At 48.9% G+C, this 14,902-nt stretch overlaps 2 protein-coding genes across 2 annotated transcripts; one reads left to right on the top strand and one right to left on the bottom strand.

The window, feature by feature from the left end:
* Positions 1-572: 572 nt before the first annotated feature.
* Positions 573-2,228, bottom strand: LOC120429499 (ruvB-like helicase 1). The gene is made up of 2 exons (XM_039594571.2): positions 1,935-2,228; positions 573-1,874 (listed from the first exon to the last, which is right to left on the bottom strand). The coding sequence occupies exons 1-2, from the start codon at positions 2,073-2,075 to the stop codon at positions 645-647; spliced, it is 1,371 nt and encodes a 456-aa protein (XP_039450505.1). The 5' UTR covers positions 2,076-2,228; the 3' UTR covers positions 573-644.
* Positions 2,229-9,193: 6,965 nt separating this feature from the next.
* On the top strand, positions 9,194-14,857 carry LOC120429495 (uncharacterized). Its single transcript, XM_039594565.2, has 5 exons — positions 9,194-9,417; positions 9,486-9,539; positions 10,205-11,635; positions 11,709-12,029; positions 12,751-14,857. Exons 1-5 carry the CDS (start codon positions 9,393-9,395, stop codon positions 13,959-13,961), a joined length of 3,042 nt encoding a protein of 1,013 aa, XP_039450499.1. The 5' UTR covers positions 9,194-9,392; the 3' UTR covers positions 13,962-14,857.
* Positions 14,858-14,902: the final 45 nt, after the last annotated feature.

Raw genomic sequence — 14,902 nt, 5'->3', positions numbered from 1 at the left:
AGATAGTTCGAGAATCCATTTGGTTCTTGTTCTTTGTTTAGGCGGGGCCAGACAATGCCCAATGACCTCGGAATTGGGCCGCTAGGATCTCTGCCATTCTGAAATGGGTCATTGGAAGCAGCGCGAGGGTTGTCACCACCTAATACCCGGGACTGAGATAAGCTGTGTCAGCATAACCCAAGTCAATTATACTTTCCCATAATTTCGCTGCCGGCCAGCGGGTATTGGATTGGACTACACACACACACACACACAGCACGGGTATCGCATATGGTGTTCTAAGCTGATTGAAATGGAAAATGGAGAGTACATAAAGAAACGAAAGTGTTCCAAATTTATGTCATAAAACGTTAGAATTTGCAAACGGTCGATACATCAATCAAAAGATCACAAGAAAATCTTTCAAGTGAAGGTAAATGTGAATCGACTATCGTTTTTCTAAGCATTGGGAAATCCGTACACTGTTCCGCATATGATAACCCAAATTTGGGATAAGTCTGCATTGAGTCTGGACCGTATTTGAAACGCTGCCTTTTTATGGTCAATCAAATTGTTTTGAACGAATAGAAAAGTTTAGCTCCTTTAACATTTATTAGTTCATATCGGGTCAAGGTGAGACATAGTAATAGTTTGGTGAAGTGTGCTTACATCATATATTTTGTGTTCTCTTCCTGCAAATATTTGGCGGATCTCTTAGCATCCAGGAAAAGTGAATTGACGTCCATAATATCATCCTTGGTGATTTGTGTTCGGCCATTGACCTTACACGTCTGATGAGCCGGCGTCATAAGCTGGACCGCATACCGCAATGTCGTATTTCCTCCAATTTTGCTGAGAGCCTGAATGGCAGTGTCTTCAACGTTGAGTCCCTCTGTTTGTGCCCGAAGACGAATGATCTGTTCAATTTCCGTCAAGTTGTACGGCGCGGTACGAACAATGAGCAATCGGTCCAGCAAATCCAACGGAATTCCGTGAGGAGACACAATGTCGTCGGTACCACGAATGACGCATCGACCTCGGTTGGTTGCGAATATGACAATTGGTGCAATGGCCGACTCCAGCGATTTGTGCAAATAGGTGAAACATTCCAAGTCCAGCATGTGAACTTCATCGATGAATAAAACGCCGGGAACCAATTCGGCGACGCCCTGGTCAATATACTTGTTCACTACCTTGTTGATCTCCATGCGAAGTTTATCCGTAATTTCCGTTTTCTTCGGCTTCATCAATTGGCCCACCATTGACAGCACATCCTGGCCACCTTGGGGTCGCGCATTGGCCACGTCCAAATCATGAAGGGTCACATCTTGCACTACTTCCTTCTTCTTGTGGACATCGCCCTTCGGAAGCGGCACATACTCTTCCGTCTCTAGATCAAATTCGGTGGCAAACGTATCGCTTCGTCCCTGTCTCTTGACGGCGCCACTGTTGGCCTCGATGTAGATCACATCTCCGACTTCGACCTTTTCCTTCTGCAGCGATTCGTAAATACTTGGATCCAGCTTCAGTTGTTTGGTTCCCTTGGCCGTTTTCAGCCCAATAATCACGTTGCTAATCGTCTTTCCGTATCCGCCCATCGGATTTTCAGTTTCGACCGGGGTCAGCTCGGTCACTTCGCCTTCGTAAACTTCCTTGGTCTCCCGGATGCGCAGACCGATCGAACGACGGAAGTTTTCCATCAGCACTTCGGTCTTTTTGATTTCGCTGCTGAAAACCTCGGAGCCGACCATCGGACAAAACGGAACCTTATTTCCGAGCTCCTGTGCAATCGCCAATGCTATGGCCGTCTTGCCGGTGCCAGGTGGGCCGGCCAGCAACAGTGCTCTGCCGGACATTTTCTTTGTCTTGATCAAATCCACCACGACTCCAGCGGCCTGCAAAAAATTGACCATTTTTAATTATTACAGAAAGAACCAGCAAGCAACCCCCATTACCTCCCGGGCATCCTTCTGGCCAACTAAACCGGCCGCCATCTGGAGCGGGACGCCGTTTTCATCCAATCCGAGTCCCTTGACATGGCTGTGCGCTGCAATCCGCTGAGTTTTGACCGTACTTTTCACTTCTTCGATCTTCATCGTTTCTCAAACTGTCTTTTAAATCTGCTGACTTGTTCCAGATCTTTACAAACAACGAGCTTACTTTTTTTTCCAAATTTGTTAAATAATTTTCCAGTTTCCTTGACAACTTGAGCGACGTGAAGATGCCGCGCCGCGTGAATATTTGACATTTGAGCGGCATGTTTGGGTTACCAAATCGCTTGGTTGTTTTGGTTACCAACATTGCAGGGATAATTTTAAAACTACGTAGTTTTGTAAACATCTGCAGACTTGTGCAAAACATTGCAAAACGTCCAATCTCATTTTTCAAAACATTGAGAAAAACGAGGATGAAATCTGCGGTTAGTTTTTCTCGAGGTTTTTCTATAGAGTTATCTAAGCCCGATCTCACGCACACAACAAAATTTATTCAATTGTGTTTTTATTAGAATTTAACAGTTCTGCTCCAGGATGTTACATTTGCAATTCAGAGATTTGGAGAACCTTTCAACTGAGATCAATTCATAAGCCTTTGCAGGGAGGATACATAATTCTAAGTTTAGATTTTGCTAACTGGGTGTTCTTTTAGGGAAAATACATTTTGAGAAAAAACCCTAGATCTATGTTTGGCTTAAAAACTAATACATTCTGCGTGTATCCTCCAGAGCAAGCAGCAGTTAAGTGCTCAGAGCTCTAGAAGTTTTTTCGAATTTTCCGCCGCAATCGACCGTGATTACCCGCGAGTTTGCTCCACCAGCATGCCGAAGGCCGGCCGTGGCCGTGGCAGTTCGAGTGCGGCCTCGAAAAACCCGCGAAGTTCGTCTACCGGCCGAGTGCAAAAAGGTAAACAAAACAACGCCGCCGCGTCGTCCGCCATCGCGCAGGGGAGCGTGTGCGCTGATGGTTTCAATCCGGAGTTATTGCACGCTAATTACCGTGTCCAGGATCGCAGCCCTATAAGAAGCAGACTCCGCTCAGGTACTTCCGGCAATCTGTCGACCGGTGGCGCATCAACATCCGCCAACATTCCCACCAGTAACAAGTTCGCGAGACTGAGTGACGAGGAAACCAACAACAACAACACCGACGGTAGCAGCACTACCGACGACGACGACGATGATCGACGTGCACGCAAAAAAGGTAGTACGACGAAAAAAGATAATTCTCCGAAGGAACGGCGACCACCTCCAATTTTTGTTTTGGATACGTTGGCGGACGATGTTGACGAGTGCTGGAAGGCCTCCAATATAGTCTGAAAATTGGAAAATCGAAAGTACAAGTGATTACTTTCAACAAAAAGAATTTCGACCTGGTGGTGAAAGAACTGAAGTGTAGCAACTTCAAGTTCTACACATTCGATCCAGTTGAGAAGACCGCGGTTAAGGTAGTCCTGCAGGGCTACCAAGACCGCCCAATCGCCGACCTGAAGGAACACCTCTCGGGTGCCGGAATAACGCCACGGGAGATAAAAGTGCTCTCGCGCAAGACAACAGTCACAGGTACGCACACAATGTACCTGTTGTACTTCGACCGCGGCACCGTCAAAATCCAAGACCTGCGACGGACTAAGGCGTTGGACGGTTTTTGGGTAAACTGGCGGTTTTACTCCAAAAACCCAATGGACGTAGCGCAATGCCACCGTTGCCAGAAGTTCGGCCACGGCTCGCGGAACTGCAACCTCCCGCCCCGCTGCGTGAAGTGCGGTGAAACACACCTCTCGGAGAAGTGTGCACTGCCGTGCAAGGCGGACTTGGGGGACAAGGCAGAGCACACCAAGGCGCGCATTAAGTGCGCCAACTGTGACGGCAACCATACCGGTAATTACCGCGGATGCGTCGCGCGCAAGGCGTACCTCGAGGAGCAGGAAAAGAGGAAGAAGAAAGCAGCAGCCCACCCTTCTCAGCGGAATACGAGCGCAACCGTTCCTGCAGCTGGACAGCGTACGGTTCCAGCGGACAACTCAGCGTTCCCTCCTGGATGGGGGCGATCGTTCGCCAGCGTGGTCGCTGCCGGTAGCGGCGATGCGGCCCAGCAAGAAGTAACCGGAGAAGATCTCTTCACCTTGCCGGAGTTTTTTGCTCTAGCGGGTGAGATGATGACGCGGTTCCGGACCTGCCGTAACAAGGCGGAGCAATTTCTGGCCCTCGGGGAGCTAATGATTAAGCACATCTACAATAGATAAAAAAAACTGTGATCTAGTTTAAGCTTTTTCTATTTCTATCCCCTTTCCTTTGCAATTTCAGTAAGTTTTTTCTAAATTTTTTCTTACTTTTGGTAATCTCTTAGTCATAAGCAATAATCGTTCCAAAGTGGATTGAGATTTAACACACAGCTGAAAGGAACTCCAAAACTCTGTAATGTACTGCGAATGAACTAATTGTAACATGATTATTCACTAATAAAACCGAATTGAATTGAAAATTAAAAACTAATATCACAGTTGTTGACGGAGGAGTGCTTCGATGAGCGGATTCGTTGACATCCCACATGAAGTCCTGAAGGTTCTCGTTGCCCTTTCGATGCTTGCGTCGATGGTGTCGACGCCGGCCAGCTTGTGTAGATCGTCGGTCGGGTACCACGGGTCCAGGTTGTGCACCATCTTGAGCAGCTTGTTCTGCTTCACCTGGAGTCGCTTTCGGTGCGATTTGGCGCAGTTGCCCCAGACCGCAGCAGCGTAGGTCAGCATTGGACGGATGATGCACTTTATCACTAGCGACTTGTTCTTGATGCTCAGCTTCGACCGCCGATTCAGCAGGGAGTAGAGCGCTTTGGTGGACCGATCCACCTTCCCGATGATGTAGTTCACGTGCTTGTCGTACTTTAGCTTCTTGTCATGCACCACACCCAGGTACGTGACTTCGTCGTCCCACGTTGCAGGCTGGCCGTTGACGCTGATCGATCTGCGGGGAAGGTGCCGAGCAGCACGCCTCCTGGTGAAGAAGATGGACTGGGTTTTCCCAGCATTCAGCTTGATGCGCCACTTCCGCTGAAACTCCTCGAGGTTGTTCTGTGCCGCTTGTAGGTGGGTGACGACGATCTTCGGGTCCTTATCCGATGCCAAGTATGCAGTGTCATCCGCAAAGAATGCGTACGACACTCCATCGATCATCGGCACGTCGGAGGTAAGGATGTTGTAGAGAGTCGGGCTCAGCACTGATCCTTGGGGCACGCCGAAGGGGATGTTGTGGACGGAAGAACGCTCGCCATTCACCGTCACCGTAAACGACCGCTTTGTCAGGAACGACTCGACGATCTTGACCAGGAACGGCTGGAGGTTCGAGCGGTAGAGCTTGTAGACCACGGCGTCCTGCCACACGGAGTCGTAGGCCTTTTCGACGTCGAGAAGGATCATGCCGGTCGATTTCCCCGCCAGGAAGCCGCGCTTCACCATCTCCGAGATACGGGCGAGTTGGTGCACCGTTGAGTGCCCCGGCTTGAAGCCGAACTGCTCGTGTGGGATGAGTTGCTCCGTCTCCAGGTGACGGTTTATCCGGGCGAGGATCACCCGTTCCAGGAGTTTGCTTAGGCTGCTCAAAAGGCTGATCGGGCGGTAGTTACCTGGATTGGTTATGTCCTTGTTCGCCTTTGGGATGGCGATCACGTTCGCGTGTTTCCAGCCGGCCGGAAAGTAGCCCAAGGCCAGGCAAGCGTTGAAGATTTTGGTCAGGACGACCAACCCTTTTCTTGGCAGCTGCTTGAGGCACGTATTCCGGATTCCATCTTGCCCAGGAGACTTCCGGTTTTTGAGCTTGCTGATGATCGCCTTGACCTCTTTCGGCTTGACAAGGGCGGCCGGAGGCACGGGAGGAGTTGTCGCTCGGATGTGGCTAAGCGCGTTCTCCACAGCGGCCGATGTTTCGGGATCACCTGATTGCTCGTTGTTGTGGGCAGCGGCGAATGCACTCGCGAGCGCTTCGGCTTTCGCTGAAGGGCTCGCTACGAGGTCTCCGTTGACGTTCAGCGGGTGGCTGTACTTGACCGTGTTCCGGAGGTTGCGGGTAAGCTTCCAGAACTTGTTGCTGCCGTTGTCCAGCGTCCTTAGCAAGGAGCCGAAATTTTTGTAGCGGTGTTCGGCGCTTTTGGTGCTGATGACATTGTTCAGGTGGGTCACCACCGCTCCGATGAGCGGGTCCCGTCTTCGGATGAACTGTCTACGCCGCACGTTCCTCAGCCGGATTAGCAGCTTCAGCTCGTCGGGAATGTCCTTCTTCTGAGGTAGGATCCTACGCGAAGGGACAGCGGCTTCCTCAGCTGCTTTGAGGATGGCGGTGAACTTGTCGATGGCGTCGTCGATTTTCTCCGAGCGATCCAGATCGTTGATCCAGCTTGCGTTAAGGTCGACCTCCCGCTCGATCGAGCGAGCAAATGTGCTCCAATTCGCTCTGTCGAAGCATCGAACGAGTCTTCCAGCCGGGGCAACTGGAATGTCAACGTCGATCGTAAAGGTGACCGGCAGATGGTCCGACGACAGTTCGACGTGCGTTATCGGCTTCGACATCTGCACCAGGTTGTTAGAGATGACCAGGTCCAACGTGGAAGGCCTCCCTCGTCCAGCGGGGCAGCGGGTGGGAGTATCCGGAGCGTGTATGTAGATGTCCTTGGACTCGTACTCTTGGTGCAGTATTTGTCCTGCCTTGTTGGCCCTGGTGCAGTTCCACATCCTATGCCGCGCGTTCAAATCACCCACCAGGAAGACTGATCCATCGATGCTGCTGAGCTGCCGTATTTCGCGTCGGAACTGACAAAGCGTTGCCCTGCGTGTCGAGCCAGGGTAGTAAACAGCAACGATGTTCACTGGTGCGGGATCCACATTGATCGTGACCCCAACGGACTCGATTGCCCGGGTCGAAGTTTCGAGCTTGGAGTACTTTATCCCGTTACGCACCAGAAGTGCAACTCCTCCCCCTCGAGCAGCATCCAGCGAGTTACGGTCCGCGCGAACAATGGTGTAGTTTTCGTGGTACACCGAGTTGTTGAGCTGCAGCCAGGTCTCCGTGATTGCAGCGATGTCGATTTCGTGAGCTTCGAGGAAGTGGAAAAATTCCACAACCTTGTTGCGGATGGAACGGCAGTTCCAATTCATCACCTTCAGCGAGCTAAGGTTGGCCATTATAAACAAACTTGATAATGAGCTCGCTGAGGGCGAGGAATTGCATGGCCTTCGACTGGCAATTCGAAAGCCTAGTGAAGAGTTCACTGGCTAGGCACATGAACTCCTCGACGGTGAACAAGGTTGACGACTCAGGCTGGCCCTGCACGGCTTGCGAGTACGAGACCCCAGGATTCGCGATGCTGCCGAGCAGCTGGCTCAAGTCGCCTCCCAGTGGCCTGGGGGCAGGCGCAGGAACTGCAGACACCTTCGGAGCGTTGCTTCTGCTGGCGGGACTCGTCTTCTTCTTGGCCTTCAAGTCCTGCAGGTACTTGAGGCGGGTGGGGCAACCCTTGTAGTTCGCTGTGTGGTTTTGGCTGCAGTTAGCACAGCGGATTTGTGAGCGGTCGTCGTTGACCACGACGTCGGCTCGCGCGGGGAGTACGCATGCGGTCGTCTGGTGGCGCTCGCCACACTTCACGCACTTGGCCTCCAGATGGCAGTTCCTCATCCCGTGCCCGTACTGCTGGCACCGGAAACATTGGACAACATCCGACTTCTTCTTGGAGTAGTGCCTCCAGCGAACGATGACGTTGAACAGGGCCTTGATCTGTTGCAGCTCCTGGAGTTTCACCGTTCCTTTCTCGAACTGCAGCAGGTACAGCGCGTAGTCGCCGTGTTTCGACTTCCCCATCTGGCGGACGCTGGTGGGGCGCAGAAAAACACTTTCGAGTTCCAGTTTCACGTCTTCGACGGGGAACACAGGCAGCCCGGAAAGAACAATTTTTACCGGTGTTTCGTCGCTGGTTCCGTGCGTATAAAACTGGACGTCGGAATTTTTCAATTTACTCACCACAGCAGTGAAGTGAATTTTAGTCGACACCCTGATCTGGATGTGGCCTTTGTTTACCCGCAGGTGGTAGTCGTCGATGCCCAGCTGGGTTGTTGACAAAAGCCGGTTGAGTGCCGGGACACTGGAACCGTAGACAAAGATCGGCGGACATCTCACCTTGGTGGGTACAGGGACCGGGTTTTTCACAACACTACCAACGGCAGCACCACTACCAGCGGCAGCAGTTTCCCCATCGCCGCCATTGTTGTTGTTCTCCTCATCGTCGCCGGAGATGTCGAAGTCGAGCGCCTCGTACTGGTTAAACGTCGGGAAACCACCAGTGCCTCCTCCGGGTTGGGTGCCAGGACGATGATTGTTGAGCTGGTCCGAAGTCGACGAGATTCCGCCGAGCGAATTTCTTCGATGGCGCCTTGAAAGCGGGGTCGTCACGGCGATTTCCTGCTGCTGTTTGCGGACCTTTTTGTAGTTCACCCGCTGCAGGATCTGCGATGAACTGTCCCGTGCGGGTGAGCCTTCGCCGGGTAGCGGCGGCGGCTTGGACTGCTTTCTTTTCCCCAGGGTGCTGGCGAACACACCGGGAGCGATAATAAATTAACTTTTCGCGAGAGCTACTTATTCGACACGATGTTAGCACGCCGAAGGTGACAGCTCGAATGACACAACAAAATTTAACCTCAATCTTTTTCGTGTACGTACACGCAATACATGCGCACGTAGATCTATTTCGAACATTCTTTATCTGCATGTATTATTGCTTATTGCGAGATAAAATCACGTTTCTCCTTCGCTGTGAGTGACAGGAGATTATTGCCGCCTAACTACCGCAGAGTAAAAATCAGCAAGTTGAACTGAAATTAAGCGTTGATTTGGCTGTCAACTTGGTTTGTTTTGAATATTTTCCAAAAAGTCAGCTGAAAACTCAAGGCAACCTTTGACAACAGCCAAAAATTTGTTCTGCGGTTGTCATGCGGCTGTCATGCGACCATTATCTTGCGGTCGTATCACCGCGCGTGAACCTTGAGAAAATCGCTGGCACATTCTGAAATGCCGCGCGGCGTGTATCTTTGAAAGAAACAGACAATAAATATCTGTACATTGCGGCAACACTGATGGTAACCCTGTCCGCTACCAACGCAGTTCGCCCGTACTCTACCTGTCAGGCGAGTTTGCTCTACCTCGCCGGCCTGAAAAAGCCGCAGTTTCCTGAACGTTCCAGGTCATTGTTCGCTATCCTCTCGTGCCGTGAACATCGTCGGAGTGTGGCTCTCGGTTTTAACTGCTATTACAAGAAATTTTAAAGCTTTTTCAAAGTGAACCAATCTGGTTTATTCTTCACTAAAGGAGAATTATTTGTGCATTAATTACCTAATTTTGAACTTTTGAGCTCGTGTGTGTGTTCTAAACTTTCACCATCATGTCTGACGCCACCAAGCCAGTTGGTAAGTTGAACGGGACCAATTCCTGGAAAATGGCGTCCTTATTTCCTTCTTTCATTTCTTTATTGCAGAGAAGACCCAAGACGGAACCGAAAACGAGGGCGACGCTCCGAAAACCGACAACGGTAAGTGTACTTCTGGACATTTTTTCACCGAGCCATAATGGCGGCTTGTCCCCAGGGCGGAACGCTAGCGTTACTTCCTGTGAATCATCTTGCAGAAGAGAAAACAAAATGGCGCCGATGCCTCCGCCACCATCATTACCAGCGTTAATCGATATCTGGGTTGAGGTTGGGCGCTATGCTTTATTTTTTTTTTTCGATCTACGATCAAGGTTTTTTATTGGCAATTTTCAATGTGCAAATAGTGGCATTCTATTTTTATAGAGGGATTTTAACGACGTAGAATAACAAATACGGTGAAATTTGCATTAAATTATAATGTTTCATCACTTGCCGGGCGCGCCATTTTGGATTTTTGGGTGGCTTGGCTTGCTTTGTTGGTACCGTTATTAGGTGACGTCGGCTTTTTGTTGGAAATGGCCGACTTTGATGAGATCAAATTTAATTTGAAACCTTTCCACTCCATCGCAAGCTTTTCTATTACTTTTGGCTTCGCTTTTCTAATTTGTTTAGCAAAACTTTTACAATTTAATTCACTTGCGGGTTTTGTCAAAGCAGACTTTTGAAGACTTTCACTTGGAGTCGGCCTGCCATTTTAGTCTAGAAAATATTTTTCCCACTATTTTGGCAAGATTAAGGACTAATTTAATTAATGCTTCTTTTTCCAGAGCACCAACGCAAGATCAACGTTGGAAATTTGCCCTCGGACATCACCGAGCAGCAGCTGCGTGACCACTTCAGCGGTCACGAGATTGAGCGCGTCGACATCTACCACTACCGGAAGTACACGCTTGCGCTGCTGCTATTCAAGGAGAAGGATGCCGCTGCCAAGGCCGTCGAAGAGAAGGAACACTCGACGTTGCGTGGTCGCCGTATTCGCGTCCACCTGGAGTACATGACCATCCGTCACATTAAGCGCGAAGTGATTGTGACCGTGCTGGACGATGAAAACACGACTGAGGATCAGCTGTGGGACAAGATTAAGGCCGCTGGCGTCGAAGTGACTTCCGTGCTGGTCTTCTACCCGCTGGGATACGTCGCGTTGGACAAGGAGGCCGACAAGGCAGCCATTCTGGAGAAGCTGACTGCTGCGGGCTTCAATGCGCATGACGTGAACCAACGGGACCAGAACCAGCATCTTGACATCTGGCGTGCGGCCAAGCTGTTCTTCCGCAATCGCAATCGCGTCCAGTTGCTGAACATTCCCACCAAGTGGATTGAGGATAAGGAGGAAATGAAGAAGCAGTGCGCCGAAGGAGGCGTCATCACCGAGGCCGTCTCGAACAACGTCAACCAGAGTTCTTCCAACTACGCACGCGTGTTCTACGAAACTGAGGAGCAGGCCATCAAGGCTGCTGCTTCGCTGAACGGACGCATCGTCGAAGGCAAGCGCATCCACGCTCTGCACCTGGGCTCGGCCCTCATCCCCAACTACAAGACGTCGGTGTACGTTACGTCGCTGGAGAAGACCGTTTCCGAGGAGAACGTGTACGACCACTTCAAGCAGTTTGGAGAGATTGAGTTTGTGAACCGACGCAACTGCAACGATGCTGCCATCGTGTGTTTCAAATCGGCCGACTCGGTCGAGAAGGCTATCGCCTGCACCAAACTCCCTGCTCCGACCGAGGCTGACAAGGACGCTACCACCGACATCACGGTGAAGAAGTACGACGGACCTCTGCTGCTGCGTACTTTGGCCTTGAAGCGTAAGCTGAAGACGAACGAAGATGGTACCCCGGCCGACCCGGAGGAAAAGACCAAGGAAATGGCGGATGTACTGAAGAAGCTGCAAGCATACCATCCCGTTTTCGTTGGCAATGTTCCGCTTAACTGCCCGCCGCTCGAGCTCAAGCGCTACTTTGCCCAGCATGGTCCGATCAAGTTCATGTTCTCGCCGCAAATCGTCACGTACCAGACGAGCGCGCCGCACCCGGTCAAGACATTTATCATCTACTATAACTTCCGCCCGAGTGCGCTCAACGCCTGCAAGTTCTTGGACCACAAGTTCTTCGGTGGCCATCGTCTGCACGTTCTTCCGCTGCGTGGGGAGCTGAACTTTGACGTGAAAAAGACCGTCAAGATCACCAAGATTCCCTACCGTAAGTAATTTAAAAATCACTTGAATTCTTCAGATTTCTAACGTATTTTCTCTCTGACCATGCCATTTTGCAGTGTCTGAAGATGCGCTGTTCAAGAAGGTCAAGCCGTACGTCGGCAAGATCAACCGCATCGTAAAGAAGACCCGCGTGGCTGCGTTCATCGAACTGAACGATCTGGCCGACGTTGACAAGTTCATGGACGTCGACGCCGCCGATCACCCGTTGAACAAGGCCAAGATGGAACCGATCTCGGCCAACACGAGCGTGCGTCTGTACGACGAGAACGACACGCGCGTGCTCCGTGGCATCGCCAAGATCATCGCCAAGAATCCGGACATGCTGAAGAAGGTCGCGCCCGGCCAGCTGAACAAACGCCCGCGGCTGAACGGACCCGGTAAGAGTTTGGATACGGTTTCTGTCTGTCTTCTCTATCTTTATTTCAGAATCCCTCACCGGAAATTCCCACCATGAATACAGGGTAGGGTGGTCCAAAATGTATATTGTTGATGCTTAGAACTTGAGCTTGTAGAGTTTACTTTATGATCCATAAATCACAACTGGAAAGCAGTGGCAGTTTTTACGCACTTTGTTCAATTTTCGTCCATAATATGTTCAATTTTTGCTAAAATTTTACAACTTACAGCCAACAGATTTTTTTTTGATTTTTGACAAATTTTAAAACTTAGATAAAATTCAGAATACTTTATTAAAATCAAACCATGGGCCACCTTACACTGGAACCGTACACAGGAACGCAGCCATCGCATTGTTGATGTATTGTGTTTCGGTAGTAGAAGTAGTAACCGTAGTACCTTCTCGTCCCATCCCACTTTCCCAATTCATTCTTGTCCGCTCTCCTCGGATCCTTTCAAAGGTTTTAAAAACAAACTTCAAAGTTTATAATGATAAAAGTGATCCATATTTTCCCGCTTGATCAAATTTTGAGGGTGTTTTTCAACACCATCCTCTGTGAGAACTATTGTTAATTATAAACTATGAAGATGATTTGAATTTAGTTTCTGTTCCTGGTCACCGTTTCGACACAGACAAACAGAGATATTGTTTTTTTTTTTCGTTTCAAATTTGTGTACTACAACGAACGTTTCATTTTACAGGTACATTTAACCAAGGCCCTGTTGGCTTCAATCCTTCAAACAATATGAACAATCCCCAAGCGATCCAAGATTTGTTGCGTCTTGCGTTTATGTCTGGCAAGAACGTAGGCGAGAGTTTGGCCACTGGCCAGGGCTCGTTCAATGCTCCCGATCCACCACTGGCCAATTCGAACAATTTCGGCGATGGTGGCTTCCGGGGCAATAATAACCGGGGTGGCAATAATCAGATGGGCGGCGGACAGTCCAACTTCCGGCCGAATAACCGCAACAACATGAACAACCAGAACAACCAAAATCGGCCCAACAATAATTTTAACAATGCTGGCGGAAATAACTTCCAAGGAAATGCACAGAATGCAAACCGTGGAAACAACCAGGGCAATGCGAACAACCGTAACCCAAGTCAGAACCGTGTGCAGGGTCAAGGTCAGGGACAGGGGGGCGTTCAGCAAAACCGTAACGTTACTCAGCAGCAGCAAAACAAGCCCAACGTTCAGGGTGGGGGCAATCTCAATCTGGGCCAAAACCGACCGCAGAATCAGCAGGGGGGCAACAACGTGAATGTCCGCAACAACAGTCAGACGCGTAACCAGAACCAGGGCAATCGTAACAACAACAACTTTGCCTCGGACGACAACTCCTTTGGCTCCGGCGGAGGCGGTGGCAATTTTAATGCCCGCTCCAACAACAATTTTTCAAACAATGACTTTTCCAACGATTCTTTTGGAAACTCCAACGATGGAGGAAATTCTTTCGGAAACCAGCGCAACTTTAACAACCGACAGAATCAAAGTGACTCTTTTGGTGGAAACTCTTTCGGGGGTGGAAACAACCGATTCCAAAACAATGACAATGGTGGAAACAACTCGTTTGGTAACAACGGTGGCAATTTCAACAACCGTAACAACCGTTTCGCTGATAATAATGATAACAGTGACAATGTCGGAGGAAATGGGGGTGGTTTTAACAATCAGAAGAATTTCCAGCGTAAGCAATTTGGCGGAAATAACAACCAGGGTGGTGGTGGCATGTCCTTTGGCGAGTTTAACTCGAACACGAACTCGAACCGCAACAACTTTGGCGGAAACGGAAATGGAGGAGGTGGTTTTAACAAGTGGAACAACAACTCCAACAATTCCGGACAGCAGTCCAACAATCAAAATCAGTCCGGTGGTCGCCTCGCTGGCACGATCTTTAGCCGCCGTTTCTAAGTGTCGCCACCCACACCCCACCAACGAGACATTTAATAACTTATTTTCTTCTTTTTTACAAGAAAAGTATCTTGTATATATGTAGTAGAGTGTCACAGCTTTCTCTGTGTGACTCAGGCCCCGTTAGGAGGAGAAAAATAAGGAGATTTGTGTGTGAGAGAGAGAATTTTAGACATAGGAAGAACAAACTAATGTAAACTTATTTTAAGAGTTCATTTGCTTAAAACAAAAATAACAAAACGTACGAAAGAGAGAGAGACCTTTAATTTAACCTGATTGATTTTTTTGTCCATATTTTTAATTTGAAAGACAGATTTAAATCTCATTAAATTGATCGTCGTACCCCCCGCAAAGCACAGCAGTGCGTCATCAGCACAGCAAAGAAAATAAAATAGATATTAGGAACGTTAACTTGTAATCACACATTAACATAAAATATAACAGAAGCGTTCGATTCTTTCGCAAGGTCGGATACAGTGAATAAATTATGTTTTTAATTTGATCTGCAAACGCAACGATGTCTTTACAGTTTAATGTTTTTGACAAGCTATGAATAAAAATGATAAACAAAAAAACAAACAAACCAATAGATGATGCAGTTCACGTACAGTTTCTTGATGTGATGTCACACACACTCACACAATTTGTCTCTTAAAATAAAAGATAAAAAAGTACTCTTTCTCGCTACTAGATAGCGACATGCCCCTGCTGCTGATGAAATAAAATTTAATAATGACAAACGTACCCGCTAAATAGTTCACGTAGTTGAATTAAATAGTAAACATCGCATCGCATTTATGCGCGGTGAACTTATAATAGGCCCAACTGAAGAAAAAAATTTGGTGTGAAACTTAAATAAAATGTGAAACACTGAAAAATACAAACAACAAATAATATTTGGTTTTTTAATTACAAACTACTCACATGACGTCTTGATTTTT

This window comes from Culex pipiens, chromosome 1, assembly GCF_016801865.2.
Source record: "Culex pipiens pallens isolate TS chromosome 1, TS_CPP_V2, whole genome shotgun sequence".
Taxonomy (NCBI): Eukaryota; Metazoa; Arthropoda; class Insecta; order Diptera; family Culicidae; genus Culex; species Culex pipiens.
Note: the sequence above shows the minus strand (reverse complement) of the source record. Positions and strands in the feature narration are given on the sequence as shown.